Below are 16,147 nucleotides of genomic sequence, written 5' to 3' on the forward strand. Positions count from 1 at the left end.
ATAATTATTTTCTAAAATAATTATGACCAGTCAAGGTCTCTTCCAGTAGAGAGCAGTCACATATGAAATAACACATCTTCATATACCCCCTTGTTGTGGACTTAGTACCAAAAACTGGTAGATAAGAATGTGACCAGACTTTAAGTCTCATTTCCCTTTGTTTTTCTCTGATGTTCCACCATGAGTGGCAAATAGCATTAAGGAGAGGAGTAAGACTCTAGATGATGATGGGAAAATGTTCTGATTTTAAGTGGTATCTAATATAAGAAATAGGGAGAAAATGCTGCTAAATAATAGCACATTGTAAAATGTAATCTTTAGTATTGAATTGGTAGGTTGCGAGCATATTGTAGAAATATCTTGTTTGATGGTGCACCTACAGCCTTTGGATTCATGATGTAAGAACATATTGAAAACAAAATTCAGCTAGAAGGAGAAAATCTTAATTGTTTTCTCCTGGTGTTACCTTTTTAAGATTGATGTTGAATGTCTACAGAATACTTAAACTGTCCCATCTACATAGAAATAATTTATAAATCTCATTTCTTTTTAATTGTCTTAAGCCAGATCAGGTATAAGAAAAAGTGTTAAAACTTTAAGTAGCTTTTCTGAAATTTCTATTGAAGAATTGTGATCCTGCAGTTATTATTTTTTTTTTTTTAAAGCTACTTAATGTTTTGTAATTGAGGAATAATTCAAAATTGATCTAATGGCATGAAACACCACCCCTTAATCTGAAATCTTGGAAGAGTTAAGGAGGGGAAGAGCAGGTACTCGATCAATATTAGTCTCTAATTTGGAGAAAAAAAAAAACAAAGGAAAACCAGCACCTTGTTAATTATTTTGCTTGGTTTTGATAAGTGTATGTGTTTTGCTTCATTATCTTGCATTTAGTCCTAGTAAAACAAGTACTATAAAAGGTGTATGTTCACTCAGCAAATTTCCTTTGAACAGATTGTGTGAAATGTTTAACTGTATCTAATTTACATGTGCAAGGGGGAGCAATGCATTTTTAATGCCTTTTGTTTCCAACTTGTCCTTTTTTAACATTTATTCTTTCTGATACATTAAAAACAATAAAAATCTGAACATGCGTAATGTTTTTCTCTTCAAAGTAATTGGTCAGGTGGCTTTTAAATGTATGTATTAAACTGTTTAAGATTCACAGCTTTTTAAAATAAACTCAGTTAATGTATCATTTAACTTTTTACAAGGTTGTACGTTTCCAGTAGCTCAAGTTTTGGGTATTAAGAGACTGGCTGGAATAGCGAAAGAGGTAGAATTGTCAAGTTACAGTACCTTTGAGCTATGTTGTTTTGTAAAACCCTGTAAAATATAATATCTTCTACTCTATCCTCCATCTGTTAATACAGCTCTTTTGTAATCAGGGGCTTATCAGCTGCTAGGTCTGGAAGTTCTTCTATGGTCTGGGCTCGTCAGCTATCAGAGGTACCTTTTGCATCATTCCATCAGCTGTATTATTAGTTCATGTGAGCAGACATCTTGGTGTTTTTCTTTAAAAATTTTATTTACAGTAGGTAGCTTCTTAAATAGAGGCATCCATGTGCACAGCTACAAATATTTGCTCTGAAAAAAATTCCCATTGTCTTGGGGGCACATGGACAGACGCTGTTCTGCTAGACTGCCTTAAAAAGGGCACCTATTATGTGTAGCATGCTAGTTCCTATGTCACTGCTTGTTCTTGTTCCTTCAGAAGCTTTTTCCCATGCAGAGTAAAAAGCATTGCTTATTCACTGAGCTGGAGGCCTTGCATAGAACACGATAGTTTTTGCAAAGCAGGCAAGCTTGTAGAATGTCAGTCTTGTGTTTTACTGGTTTCATCTTCTTTGGAGCCTGCCTTCCAGCATCATTATTTCCATTCTGGTGAATACTGTCAGCTTTTTCCTTGTCAGTTTCCTCAATTTATTAGAATTGCTTATGGTCAAGAAAGCACTAAACATTGTTTTGTGACAGTTTGGAAAATAACTGTAACTAATTTCTTTGGTCAAAATAATACTTGCAGCTTCAACATACTTAATTGTGCAGGACTAGTAAATACATTTTTTCATCTGCAACTTTAAAAGGCCACCTCATTAAGTTTCTGGAGAAAGTTTGCAGAATGGCTGTGGAAGAGTTGAACAGATATAAGGTGATTTTACTTTTTGTATCCTATCAGTTTGCTGGTATGCTTTTCTTTTTCACTGTTCTTCTTGTATTTGAACTTCTGTTTCATACTGAAATAATTTTGGTGCATAAATAGAAGTTGCGGATCAGGAAGGCTTTCTTTTGTAAAATGCTTTGCACTCCAGTAATACAATCAATGGGAATGTACTTGGATAGATAACGTCAATGTGTAAAAGGCATGATGTTGTTTCTGAATTACCTGGATGATGTGCAGGCAAATAGCACCATCCTCTGGCATTATAATATTAGTTAAGAATTAAACCTGAAATTGCTGTCTGTTATTTTTGGAAATTCAATATAATTGCAATAGAATGTACATATTGTACTTTCAGTTTTACATACTCATTTTGGGCCAAGGTTTTAACAGAAATTCTGGTAATTTGCATGGACTCTGTGTATTCTGTTCAATTAAGTGACTGGCTAAAGGGGATATCTTTTTAGGGTTATCCTGCCCATAGTGCTGACTCTGCTCTTTACATGACCATTTATGGTAGGAAGTTGCACTTCAGAAATATCAGACTGAGCTTTTTCTAAATCTCAGTGAAAGACAATTCACAGTCATTTAAGAAAAATTCGTTGAATTAGAAAACACCACCAACGACTTATGGTTGTATATGTGTGGGAGAGTAAAGGTGCTGTTACAGAACAACTGTAAATGTCTAATAAATTATTTTTACAGTAGATCGTAGCTTCAGTTACGGATTGAGAAGGGGCATTGTTGGCATTGCTAGAGTGCAAAGAAATACACCTCCCACAAATAAGGTTTCAGTAGTTACAGGATGAGTTATACTGAGTTACAATTATGCGAAGGACTGGATTTTAGTCCATTTAACTATAAGCAGTAGGCATGAGAAATACTGCAGGGACATTCTGTTCAAAAACTTGACGGATGAGAAAGTTGCTGGTTTGATTGTTGTGAATTCCTATTGGACCTTCACATGTTTACGTATCAGAAACATCAAAAGGAGGCACCTGATGTTTGTGTAATCTCTAGAAGAAAACGGACAGCCTCCCAGTCTGCCCTTCTGTACAGCAAATCTCCGTTATTTTACATGGGAGGTGTTGGCTTAGTGAAACTGGAAATCTTGAGAGTTTTACTCCAGTGACAGTGCCTTTCTTTCCCCTAATATATTAACTGTGAATGTAAATCAGACCAGTTATCTGTGTTTGTGGAAAGACCATACCAAAGGTCCACATATAGAGCTGAACTATGCATTCCTTTGTTGAAGGATGTTGCTTAAACATAACTTCTTAGAGGTAGATGCTTATTGGAATGTCATATTAAGCATTCAGAAATTGAAACTTAAAAGTTTAGTTTGCTAAAACACTGAATGCTCACAGTTGTAATAGAGGTCAGTAGGAAGTTTTATATAAAAATATGTATTATACCATTCTCTGAGACATGAGGTTTCTCTGGGACATCAGATATTCTAAATTAAATGAACACCATTCAGTGCAATAAAGGATCACAGAGAAAAAAATAGTTTTAATAGGTAACATTAATTTTGTGGTGTTTGACTATTTGAATACCTGTAATTTGATTAAGTCCTTATGGCCAGAAAAGTTCCATGGGTGTTTGTTTCAGGTGAGAAGAGCAAGGGAACACAGCAGTAGCTAACTGCTGTATTTTGTATCATTTGGCTTCAGTTGGGAGGAAGTGTTGATGGCAAGAGAAATGGTGAGACTCCAGAAATTTTGGCTAAGTTCCAGGCAGGAAAGAAAATTCGTCATTGCCTTGTTATAACACATTCCACCCCATCTAATTCAACCTGATCTAATGTCAGTGTCTGTGTCCTTTTCATCCTCTAAATAGTTACGTTCAGATTTTTTTGGTTAGTTCTTCTTTGTGCCCTAAACACAACATTTTCTCATGTCACTCCAAGTTTTTCATTGCAGTTCCTTTTTTTCCACTTTATCATCCCGAACCCCTTATCTAGCCATTCCCAGCTTCCTAACCTATTTTCCAGTCATTGGCCGTGATTATTTTTTCATGTTCAATTTTTTCCACCCATAGTTTGTGTTCATTTTTGGTTCTGATCCTCTTCTGCTTCCTTTGTTCATGTTTAGCTCTGTATGTAACTTGTCACTAACTACGTGGCCTCTTGCTTTCTCCCTCTCCTTACACACAGTTTTTCCCCAAGTTAGTTTGTTAACTAATATTGTCAAATTTGTCATGGTCATTGTAGCTCTCATTTCATGTTTTCTGCTTTATTGATTTTCATTCTTGTAGTCCTTGTCTGTCCGTGATAATCTTGTCTTGCTGCTTGCCAATGTTTACTGTACTGTCGGTTTCTTCTGTGGCCTCCCAGTTTTGTTTACTTTTTATGATTATCCGAGGCAGATTCACACCTCCAGTTTACTGATGTGGTAGGTAACTAGGGAGACTACAGGAGAGGTAGGGTTTGCTCTCAGGTGACACAACCAAGTCCAGCCTGGTCAAAAATAGCCACAACAGCTACATATTGAATGTTGATGAAGTACTTTGGAGATTTAGCTGTTAAAACTTAAGCTGTAAGAGCATGTACAAACTGTTTGTGAAGGCCTAATTGAATGGATTTTCAGAATGTGAAAAGATTACACGAAGGATTTAATTTATGCAAATAATATTTTCTTCAGGTGCCATTTTTGAAAATAAACCATTCTGTCTGATGCTTTGTCTTCCAGTTTCCCTGTTCTCCCTCTCTGGGGGGGGGGCGGTGGGAGGTGGAGAAAAAAGGAAAAAAAAAAAAAAGAAAAAAAAAGAAAAAGAGAGAAAAGAAGTCACCCCCAGGCAGGTACCTCACTTGAACAAATTAATTTTTGGACTAAAGAGTTCAACTTGCTGAAAGTTGCAAGCATTTAAAGTAAAGCCTGAGCAATGAGAAGTGCCAGCTAACTCTAACAGGTGGGGCTGCCAGCCCTTCTGACTGTGCCTGCTGCACATCTAGTTGTTGCAGCTGCATGTAGTGAAGCAAACTGTTTCTGGAACTTCAGACCCCACTTGCTTGGGGTAGCGATTTGTGCTGTTTGTGTGTTGTGGGCCACAGAGAACTGGCCCATGTTGGAGATACTCAGGAATATCACTCAATAGCCTGCTGTATCCTTCCCTCCTGCTGTATCAAACCTTAAAACCAAAACAAAAAATTCTTGTAGTCAGGTGCAAGTAGACTTTTTTATTTTCAGCATTTTTCAGTGAAAATGCCTACTCCCAGTTTCATGAAAAAAAAAAAAAAAAGTCATATTCACCATCTGAAACTTTGCAGAGAAGGTAATAGTTATAACAACAAGACGAAGTTACCTGGAAAACCCCTCACTGTGGTTTCTATTAGGAAATAACCTTTCTTTTAAAAAGAAAAAGTTCAGTGTTCTTGTTTGGAGAATTGTTTTCAGTAGTAGCTTTAGAATGGCTGTGTCTCAGCACTGGGGGGTGACTTAGCAAGTTGCCTTTTCTATTATTTTGGACTTGCATTATTTTCATAAGTGCTATGGATGTTTGGTAGCATCCATTTGTATATCATGGTTCATAGTACTATAATGTCACGCATTTTCCTAAAAAAGAGTATTTTGAACTGGTATACTTTAAATACTAAAGTAATATTTTATTTTGTAATTTTTTCACATGTGGCATTTTTATTAGATCTAGGTGGTGTTTCTTTGCTCTCAGAGGTGCTCTGAAGAGTGGGAGAGAGTTTTCTAAATAATTTTATTTTTCCTTTCCCAATTATCCTATATTGCTTCATGTATTTGCATAAGAAAGGATTTCTGTATGTTGAACTTACTTCTCACACGTGCAGCAGGCTTTGTCACTCATCTGTTACATCCAGAGAATTTCAAATGATGGGCTATAGGCATGAGTGCACAGCAAATTATATGCAGGCAGAATGTTTTAAACGTTAGAAAACTGTGTGAATTTAGGAAATCTGGGATGTTCTAAGTTCAGTAGTCGTGTTATGTACTGGTAGGACATGGTTGAGGGTCCTGGACTTCTGATATTATTCCCAGGACTGTGATGTGTTGATAATACTAATACTCAGTATCACTGCCACTGAAGATCCGGTGTACTCTGTGACATACTTAACTGAACCGTGCTGCAAGTTGCCGCCATGTCCTACAGCATTTTGTAGAATTTATGAGGGTCAAATAATTCAGTTGAATTATTAACAAAAATTGTTTTCAGTAGTGTATCTCTTTAATTTGACAAATTTTTATATTTCCTTAGGTTACTGTTTGTCCTCTGTGCTGTGAAATTTGAAGGTAGAAAAATATAATTCTACTGGTTTTAAGCCAAATTAAAGCTTTTAATTAAAGGCTAGAAGCTCATGAGGTTTATGGCATGAATAGAAGGATATAAACAGTGAGAAATTTGTCAGCTGGGATATGTTACAGTCAAAATTTTGAAATAGCTGATTACAATGATGGATTGATGTATTAGATATTAATATGAACCCCCATACATGTGGGCAAACAGGTGATACATGCTTCTGAGCATGAAATCGTATATAATCAGGCTGGCATCTCTACTTCTGGTTGTCTCATGTGTAGTCCATATTTGGAATATTTTCACAATTGTAGGGCCTTAAAATTAGTTTTAAATCATAGCACAGTATATAGGAAGGGAAGTATTATCTTGATAGAGGCCTCAGTTATTACATCTGCTTTTCAGACAGAACTGTGTCTTGTCTGTGCTTCTGTTGTTACTAATACACTCAATAGTTGTACTGCAATAGTGCATGCAAAAAATATTTTTTTTTTTTTTTTTTTTTAATCAGCGAGTCATGAAACACTCTTAGAACAAGCTCATGACATGGTGCACAAAACCAGTACACTGTCTTTTTTCTTTTATGCAATTGGTGGCTGTTGCTGTATAATCAGTAGACAAAGGTGTAAGTGGCTTGCTTGTGGTTATATAGAAAGTCTGTGGCAGAGTAAGGGATGCAAACCGTTATCTTCTAGATCAGAAGGCATGGTGTTACATGTATGTTTTTCCATGGCAGTGCTGGTTTAGACAGCGCTAGGAGGACCTGCTTAAGTAAATTAATTCTATTAAGTGTCAATAGCATCTAGGCTCCCCAGCCCCATTCAAAATTGAAATAGTATGCAGCCTTCTTCTTTAAGTGCTCATACCACTTTTGAAAATCGAAGAATCAATATAAACCAAGTAAAAATTTTAAAAGCATGTAAATGACTTAAAGCTTTAAAGAAAAAGAAACTGAAATCTCGACACAGTTAATTAGCACATAATTCCCTTGGGGGTGCATTCCTTTGCCAGTGCTGATAAACCGCTAGTAGTTGTTTTGTGTGTAGACATGTATTTGTTTAAATAGGATTGCCATCTGAAAAAGCACGGACTCAAGACATGCCTAACATGTTGACATTCTTCCTTTCTTGTTTTTCAAGCTGAATTCAGGCATATTAAAAATTCTGGTTCATCTTATCAGAAGCAAGCTTCTCTGCAATGGTGTAGTTGAGCTTAAAGTTTCAGTGCCATTATACAATTTGATGAGGGGAAGACAAATTGGGAGGAGAAGCCTCTAGTATAGGTATCGAAAATGGTGGCATTTTGTTCCTGTTGTTGAAAAGATACGGCCATCTGAACGAAGCCAGTATGGATTTAAGTACCCAGTGCTAGTATGTATTTCTCAAAATATGCCACTATCACTGCTTCACTTGGTATCAACATGTCTTTCTTGAGATGGTGGTTGTTTAACAGACACCTGTTGTTTCTATGTGCCTCTAAACTACCTGGGAACAGAGTAGACTGACAATCAACTCTTCCAAGTACTGAAACGTCACTTCCATACCTCCAACAGAATTAGAGAAAAGACCAATTTTTTATCTTCCTATTACTTTCCATGTAAGTATATAAATGAACAAAAACTGAAAAAAGAACTTCTCAAGCCTGTTATGTATGTTAAAGAAGCCAAAATAATCTTTTGATTTGTTTGTTTAAATCTTTTACAGGTACTCCTTACAACCATTTTTACAAAGGAAATCCAAAATCTAGGGAGCTGCTTACAGTAAAGGAAGATGGTTGACTATATCCATACAGTTTTGCTACTCCAGCTTGAATACCCAGAGAGACGTGTTTTCTTTTTTAAAGACTGCCCCTACGCTTTACTTGCTTCCTGCGTATATATGTATCTGTGTCCCGTTTATCAGTCTGCAAATACTTTATTGTGCCATCAGATTTTGGGGTTGTACTTTTTAATAATTTTGAAGTTACAGCAGGTGTCATTAGTAATACTTTGATGGACTAAATCAAAAGGCTTTTAAGTCAGAAAACCAACTGGCAATCACAGGAAAGGTAAAAGCAAAGAGAAGAATAATAAAAGAAAGAGAGCTTTGATTGTCAGGTTGTCACACACTGCCATAGTTGTACTGGAGTAATGTCAGTGCAGGTCTGTGTTCCCTGTGGTATTAGGCTCATCCTAGTTTAAAACTGAGACAAGGTCCAACAGTGCATGTTTTGTTTTGTAATGGTGTTTGACTCGTAGCTACAGTACGCTTTAGGCTAGGTACTCTGATATCAGTGCAGCCTAAATAACCAAATATCTATCTGAAACCCACTTTGCTTAAAATAGGCTTGAAGTTTTGGTTTTTAAATATTGTGAATTGTGAGAATATCATGCTGATAAGCCTTTACATTTTTATGATTTATGAACATGTACTTTCTGTTTTCACGGAAGGAAAATTTCTTTAATTTTCCTAGTGTTAAGTTAGTGAATTGCCAGAATTTTTATGGAGTGTCCTCTTCAGTAAAATCTCTTGCTCTGCAATTTGACACCATTGGCCAATCGGTGCATTTACTTGCATGTGATCCACTTTTATTTTTGCTTTTTTGCAGTGCTAGAGTAAGTGAAATGTAGCAAGGTGGTATTGGGGCTTCTTTAGGAGTTTATGAAAGGTGTATCTGTCTTTGTTTTTATTTTATGTGTACTCTTGATTTAGGAAACGTATTGTCAGTGAATTACTTGGGTATGTGTTTAAGAATGTCCAAATAGCAGTAGGCGTGAAGAACTTCATGAAGCCTTTCTTGGCAAAAACTTATATATCCTTTATATCCTTTCCCTTCAGAGGTTAATTTTCCTCACAGCTGCTCTTGTCCTAATCAGATTGGAATTACTGCTTGTATACTTTTTCCAGGCTTGTAGTGCACTTCAGTTGCCATAGGATACTCTGCTTGTTGATTAAGAAGTGTTTGAAGAATTGTATCAGCATTGTGCATCGACTTCCTTTTAGTTCCAAGGTGCAGTTTAAGGATTTGCATATGATCTGTTAAGTGCTGAATAACTTTTGCTTTGCCTGCTAAAGCAGATAAGAATTTATCATGCAGTTTTCTCCAGTGCCCTATAGATTAAATAGTAAAGTATACTCCTTTCCCGGCCTTGTGTCCTTTATACTGAAGCCCATAATTATTAATCTTTAATGGTGCTTGCAGTGCACAAAAGACAGACTTGGTCTTATCTCAAATGCGCTGCTTGATTGTATCGTACTTGGTTTTAAAAACGTTGAAATCAGAAAATTATATTTGACGCTTCTGTCAGTAGTGTTATTAATAATTCTTGCATTGTCTTTGCATCTATTTGAATGCCACCATTCCAAGATTATCTTCTATGATTTGGTTTGTCTTTATATGATCCTGGTCTGCTTCCTTGCTCCACCTATGCTGAAGTATTAGTGTGTTATAAAAATAAAGAAAGAAACTAAAAAACACCCAAACTGTCAGTGCTGTTGATGGACAATTACTTTACTTTCTTTTGCTCTTTGTAATGTTATTTTTTGTATCTTCTTTCAACCTCTAGTGTTTCCTCATCTCTAGTTTAAATGTCTGTGTTTTCTGTGTCAAATACTTGATTCGTTGAATGTATATTGTCTCCTTGTACATTTAACTTTGGATCAGTGTCAAACACCCCAACAGTATTTGTACAAAGTGAAGCTTAATTTCTAAATTGATTAGAGAAGATGTATTTTGTAAAACCTTTGACTTTTGATTTTGGATCATATGTAGCAAATATTGCTAATAGATTGTGAGTTATCTTCAAGTTATATGATATGAATTGTTATCTTGGTTTCTTTCAACTAATCCCATTTCAATTTTATTGTGTTTTTTTTGTAATTATTAGTTCCTAGTAGCCAAATTTCAAACATGGTGTTTTCTGAGAATTAACTGTAATTCAGCTTTCAAATGACACGTAAAGCATTCATGTTTAACTGGCAGTGGAAAGTGATGGCTGCTTGAAAAGTGTTAAAATTGAAGTGGAAAAAAACATACCAAGTTGGCAACAAAAGTGATGTAGTTTTTACTGTAACTCAAGTGATTAACGACTTATTAAAGAAATGCTATAGGTGATCTATGTAGGAGCTTGAAGATGAAACAAAATCTTTGTGCTTAAGTAGTAGGCCTTGTCCAGTGATCTGAGAATTTTATATTCTGAATCTTTACTATTTGTTTGTCAGTTACATAATTTGTGATTTTTGTAAACCATGATTTGTGCTGTTGCCTTTATGTCTCTTACTGGTTTTCCTTATTTACAGTGTACTTGGTATGCAACTATTAATAATAGATGTACAGACTACTTCTTCCAGAGATCTCCAGGTGGCATATAAATAAAATGAGTATCAGTAGATAAGACAAATGAGGGAGGTGAAGACCAAGTCATCAGTTAAATAAGAATGTCTCTATCTATAGTGTGATTGTTTAGAAAAAGTCGCACAACAGCTTTTTTTATATGCTGTCTATTATAGACACGTCTGTGGTATTCTGTTTCCTTGCCTGAAATCTTCAGCAGCCTTGACCGCAACTTTATATATAACCTGCAAAGCAATATGATTCTGTGGTTTTAAAGGTGTAGCCGTCATACTTTAGAACACAATAAGGAGTTAACTCGTTTAGGTTAACTCTAAATGAGGAGAACCAAATGACTCCAACAGTTCATCTTACAGTAGTAATCTAAAATACTTAAAAGATTAACTTGGTATTAGAAATAAATATCCACTTGGCTCTGACTATCCGAATTGGTCTATTACTGGAAGAGTAGCAGCATTTTTCTAGTTTTCAGGTACATCTGTAGGTGAAAATTATTTAAAACTCGCAGCTTAATTCTGAATTCAGGTTATTGTTTTGCTTCCCTGTGTGTATAACATCCTTCAGAACACAGCAGCTGTCCTTCACACTGTAAAGCTGGAAGTCTTTTTCCTTGAAGGGAGAAGGGATCCTAACATATTAAAGAGGGAATTACAGAAAGAAAAGAGCAAATTTACTACTTTTATTTAAACTCCCCCTCCCCAGAGTAAATGATGTTTTTGGTTTTTTTCTTCTTACAGCTTGACAAGCAACTAATAGCACTGTAGTGCTATTAGTTGTGAAACTGTCGTTTCACAGAATTAAGAGTGAACCTTACTGTAATTGTGTTTTCATTTAAGTTATGGTAAAAATTGATACCTTTAAAGTAATTAAGTTACTCAACTCTGGTAATTATTTCTAAATAACCTTTAAATTAGCTAGCTTTTGGGTATTGCTTGGCTTCTTCGGCGTAATTCAGTACAAGACAACTCTGTTTCCACGTTTCAGGGAAGGTCTGGTAGCCCACACATAGCTTGTGCTGCTGCGAGCAGTACCTGAGGTAGACATATTTTTTACCTAACAGTAGCCTTGAGGCTCAACAATGTTAAGGCAAAAGAAAAACTCTGAATAAGAATTAACCTAATCAGCTGGTGAGCAGCTGCAAAGCATTTCTTCATCCTCATATTGCATGAAATGCTTCTGGCATCCTGCAGCACTGCTGCTAGTAAAGCTCTTGAATGGTGTAGGTGTCATGTGAATGAATGCTTGGAGATACAGATGAGATTTTCACAATAAATAGAACTGTGTGTAGATTATTTTGAATAAATATGTAATATATGCAAGTAAGACACTGAAGTGTGAGAGTTCATCATCAGAGACTGGTATGTTTGAGTTGAAGAGAAGTAATGTAACTTGTTAAACTTTATATTTAACACCTGTTAGTTACAACCTTAAGTTCAAACTTACTTTTTGTCTATCACTAGGAAAAACAAGGGATTCCCAGTCAGCCAGAATGGAATCTGAAATTGTGCCAAAAGTTACCAAAATGACAGTGTCTGGAAAGAAACAGTCTATGGGATTTGAAGTTCCATGGTAAGCCAAGCCCTCGTACATCAAGGTACATCAGCAGCCCTTCTTTCAGACTGATGCACCTGTAGCAAGTTTTCTTCTTCTTTTTTTCTATTTTTTACAGCAGTTTTAGTGTCACTCTCCAGAACTAACCATCTCAGCTTCTTGTTTGACTCAGAATTACTTTCAGAAGATGGTACCTCACGTTTTGAGTTTAACAAATCCTTTCACTATGAATAGTGCAGAGAGATATCAGCTCGTCAGATTATTTAAACATCCGCTTCATAGAATACTGAACTTTCTTGGGGTTCGTTTATTTTAAATTTAGTTCTCTAAGTGGAATTATGAAATCAATAAATCTTAACTGTAATTGCCTGTTCTTCAAAGGCAGTAATACATTTAAGAATAATTTATGGGGAAAACAACCAGTTATGGTTAAACTTTGCCTTCCTCTGCAGCTTTTATTAACTTTAACAGGTGTCCAGGGTACAACTGTTATAGAGAAGAAATCGGTCCTCCTTATGCTTTAGCTAAATTAGAGTGGTTGAGCTGTAGTTCTAATTTTATCCTGACTTGGAACTGTTGGGGGGCATGTCTCGTGAGAGCATGAAAACAGACATCTGGATCAGAGTCTACCTACTACAGTAGACAGCAGTGAATATTTAAAGAAATATATAAGGACAGGGCATGCGTGTTGGGAATATGGTCCGTGAAATATCATTACATGTAGCGTTCTGTGGCTCCCCACCATTTTTTTTTTAAATTTTTTTTATTTTTTATTTTTTTTATTTTTTTTTAATTTTATTTTTTTTTTTATATTAGGCTGTTTCTATTAAGAATGCTTAATGCATTTTTCTTACTTGGATGTGCTTATTCTGTTTTTTAATCCGGTCTTATAATAGCCGCCTAATCTGTGGCAAGAAATTCCATAGTTCATCCTCAGGAAAAAAATTCACAAGCATAAGCAGTACCGACATCCCCACCTCATCCTGCAGTGTTTGTAGTTCTGATCTGGAATGCATTTTTGGGAATAAGGGGGCAACACGGTTTTTATTTTACACTGTCTTGTGCATGTTTAATAACTGTGTGGAAAGCAAGCAGTTGCATCTACCTAGTCTGTTAAGCACATTTGATACAAGGTGTGAAGCTGATGTCATTATTCCCTTTATACTGCTAAATGCCATTGCTAAGAGACATCACTTTCATTCAGCTATGTAGATGCAATAAGGTCCAAATGAAAAATTTCTGGGCCTTTCAAAATCCTCTTTCTGTGCTGTTTGAGATTTGCAATATATAAAAGGGAACATAATTTCCTCCCCCCTCCCCTTGCCTCTGTTAATCAGTGACTCTGTGTGTGACAACGGGACTTGATCACAAAATTCCTATCAACGTCATGGCACCTTCATCTCTGGTGTTTCTACTACACTTCTTATAAATTGGAGTTTTTCGTGGGGACTTTTGTGGATTAAATTATTTTGGATAGAAGTTTGTAAAAAGAAAGGAATCTTAAGTGAGTGAAAAAGATCTGCCAGCTAGTCCTGGATAGTAGTGATTGAATTTTTTAGCTGTAATAGTGACTGTTTAAAATGTTTATAAAAAAGAGCAAATACAGAATTTTGTATCTCTGATACTTACTTAGCAACTGCTGCTGCACCTTGTGTATATGTGTCTGCTCCATAGGGACGGAGGAGATGAGAAGAATGCTTCCTCATCTGTAGACAGGAGTAACTCCTGGATAGGCTAGTGATGACTCAGTCTCTGAGGAAAGATGGTTGGCTCTAACATGGTTCTCAGCCACTCTGCTTCTCTTCAGGGACCCTGAAATAGTTTGTGTCATGCTCGCTTCCAGTTTAGTGGCATGCTGTTTTTTGCGACAGAAGATTTAAGCCTTCAGAACCTGCCAGAAATTCTTTTAGATAAGTCCTCAATATTGTGAAGATGTTTTTTAATTTACCTCACTTATGTAGTGGTACTGCTGAAATCCTAATTGAGAACAATCCTCTCTTGCTGTAGAAATTGGATGCACATTAGGCATTTAGCTTTGAGTGAGAGGAATAGGTGAGAAGTGGAGCAATTAATAAAAGAGCATGAGATTTGGAGCACAGCCAATCAATGAATATGGAAGAAAGTACAATTTAAATTTTAAAGTTATCTGCATGTTTAAAGACCCCTGCTTCAAGGAGTCCGTGATGGCCACCTCCTTTTGTCCTACAGACCACTGTGGAGGCGGTGCCAAGGCACTGGGACCTTGACATGAAGAATCAGGGAGGAGGCCTTGCCCGTGTTTGCATCAAATTTTTCCATCTCTGCTGTAGGACAGTGGCATTTACTCTCCTGATTCTTTTCTGAACGGTTGGAGCCTGACTAGCTCCTTTCCACAGTCTCTGTGGAAAGTCTGTGCTAAATATATTGTAGTTAGCTGAACAACTACCATTGTCTTGCAAGCTTGTAATGACTTTGTATGCATCTGTTTCTAAACTTGAAAAACAAAGCAGAACATGAACCCCTGCCTCAACTCCATGAGTATCAGTGTTGGGTTTTTTCTTCTGCACTTATCTTCTGGATTATTGACAGCATAAGGATGAGTCGTCAGGGAACAGAATGAATCTTTGTTTACTAACACCTAAGAAAGGCTCGTTCTTTTGACTCTTTTCAGACCCTTTTTATGTTATTGTTGCATTGATAAATGTACTGCAAAGGGTTTATAATAGTACAGATTTCTAAGTACATAGTTTATATCACTGACCAAAAGCAGTGTGTTATAAATTATTTGTAGCAGTTTGGATTCTAAAACATCTGTAACTGTGTCCTCTACTCTCACCCCCAAATATTTGTATGGTGTTGGTGCAGACACCATTAGAAGGTGATTGTATAGTATGTATGAACTAGTTTTTGTTGTCACCTTTTATGGGATCTTAAAGGTAATTCATGGACCGTGTTTTTAAAACCAGTGGCCTAGCATTAGCAAAAATAACCATTCTTTGACTAGCTATTCAGTCTTTATGATTCAATCTTGTTATGAGGTATGACCTCATAATAATAAATTAATCTTATTTAAAATGAATCGATGATTAGAAGTCATGAATTGCTTTCAGCATTGATTGCCTCTGTTGCTGGGTGTTCTTAGTGGGATTGTCTACAGAAAATGGAGCTTGCTCACTTCAGACAAACTGTTTTTGTGATGCTCTAGCAAAACTATTTACCAGACTTTTTCTTCCTGTTAAGTTATGAAGGAAGCCAGAAGAACTTGTGAGCAAAAAAGGGCGATTAGTTTAACCAGCCTGACCAATATTGTGTAATTAATAATTTTGAAAGGGGAAATAAATGTAGACATTCCTGTAATGACTGTAAGTACTCCGAAAGAGTCGGTTGTATAAAAATAATTCACTAAGCGTCCAGACTAGAAGATTGAAAATAATGTTTAAAAGCTAAATTATGCAGAGTTAATCTTCAGCAGATAAGCTTTCAGGTTCTTCTTTGAATGCATGGTAGCGTGAACCTTTCAACAGTTGTATGAGATTGAGTGTCTTCTAACATGTCTTATAACAACATATGCTGTATTTATTAATTTTACCCTGAAAACAGTGATGTAACCATAACATTTTACTGAGTTTACTCTTATGGCCCTTGTTGGCAAGACAACATCGGAAGTTTCTGGCCTGGCAGTTTTAATTTTGACTAAATGTTCGTTCTGGCCAGGCTTTTGTATGTCTGCTGATTTCCTGACAAAAAGCTGTGGTAAGCTCTTTTGACATTTGTGCCTGAGTTGCCGGTGGTCAGACTTTCTTGAGTATGTGACCTCAGTGCATGTACAAGGTTCTTAATGGTTCTGTCCTTTCAAAGAAGTCAAGA

At 36.2% G+C, this 16,147-nt stretch overlaps 1 protein-coding gene across 5 annotated transcripts in view; it reads left to right on the forward strand.

Annotated features, from left to right (window-relative positions):
• The window catches only part of HBS1L (HBS1 like translational GTPase), a 62,658-nt gene that overhangs the window by 22,178 nt on the left and 24,333 nt on the right, over positions 1-16,147 (forward strand). For all 5 annotated transcript variants that reach the window (XM_082305176.1, XM_082305178.1, XM_082305174.1 and 2 more), the window contains one exon: positions 12,211-12,319. In XM_082305176.1, coding sequence (XP_082161302.1) covers positions 12,211-12,319 — 109 coding nt within the window. The remainder of the gene's footprint in view (positions 1-12,210; positions 12,320-16,147) is intronic.

Source organism: Platalea leucorodia (assembly GCF_965183815.1).
Source record: "Platalea leucorodia genome assembly, chromosome: 3".
NCBI lineage: Eukaryota > Metazoa > Chordata > Aves > Pelecaniformes > Threskiornithidae > Platalea > Platalea leucorodia.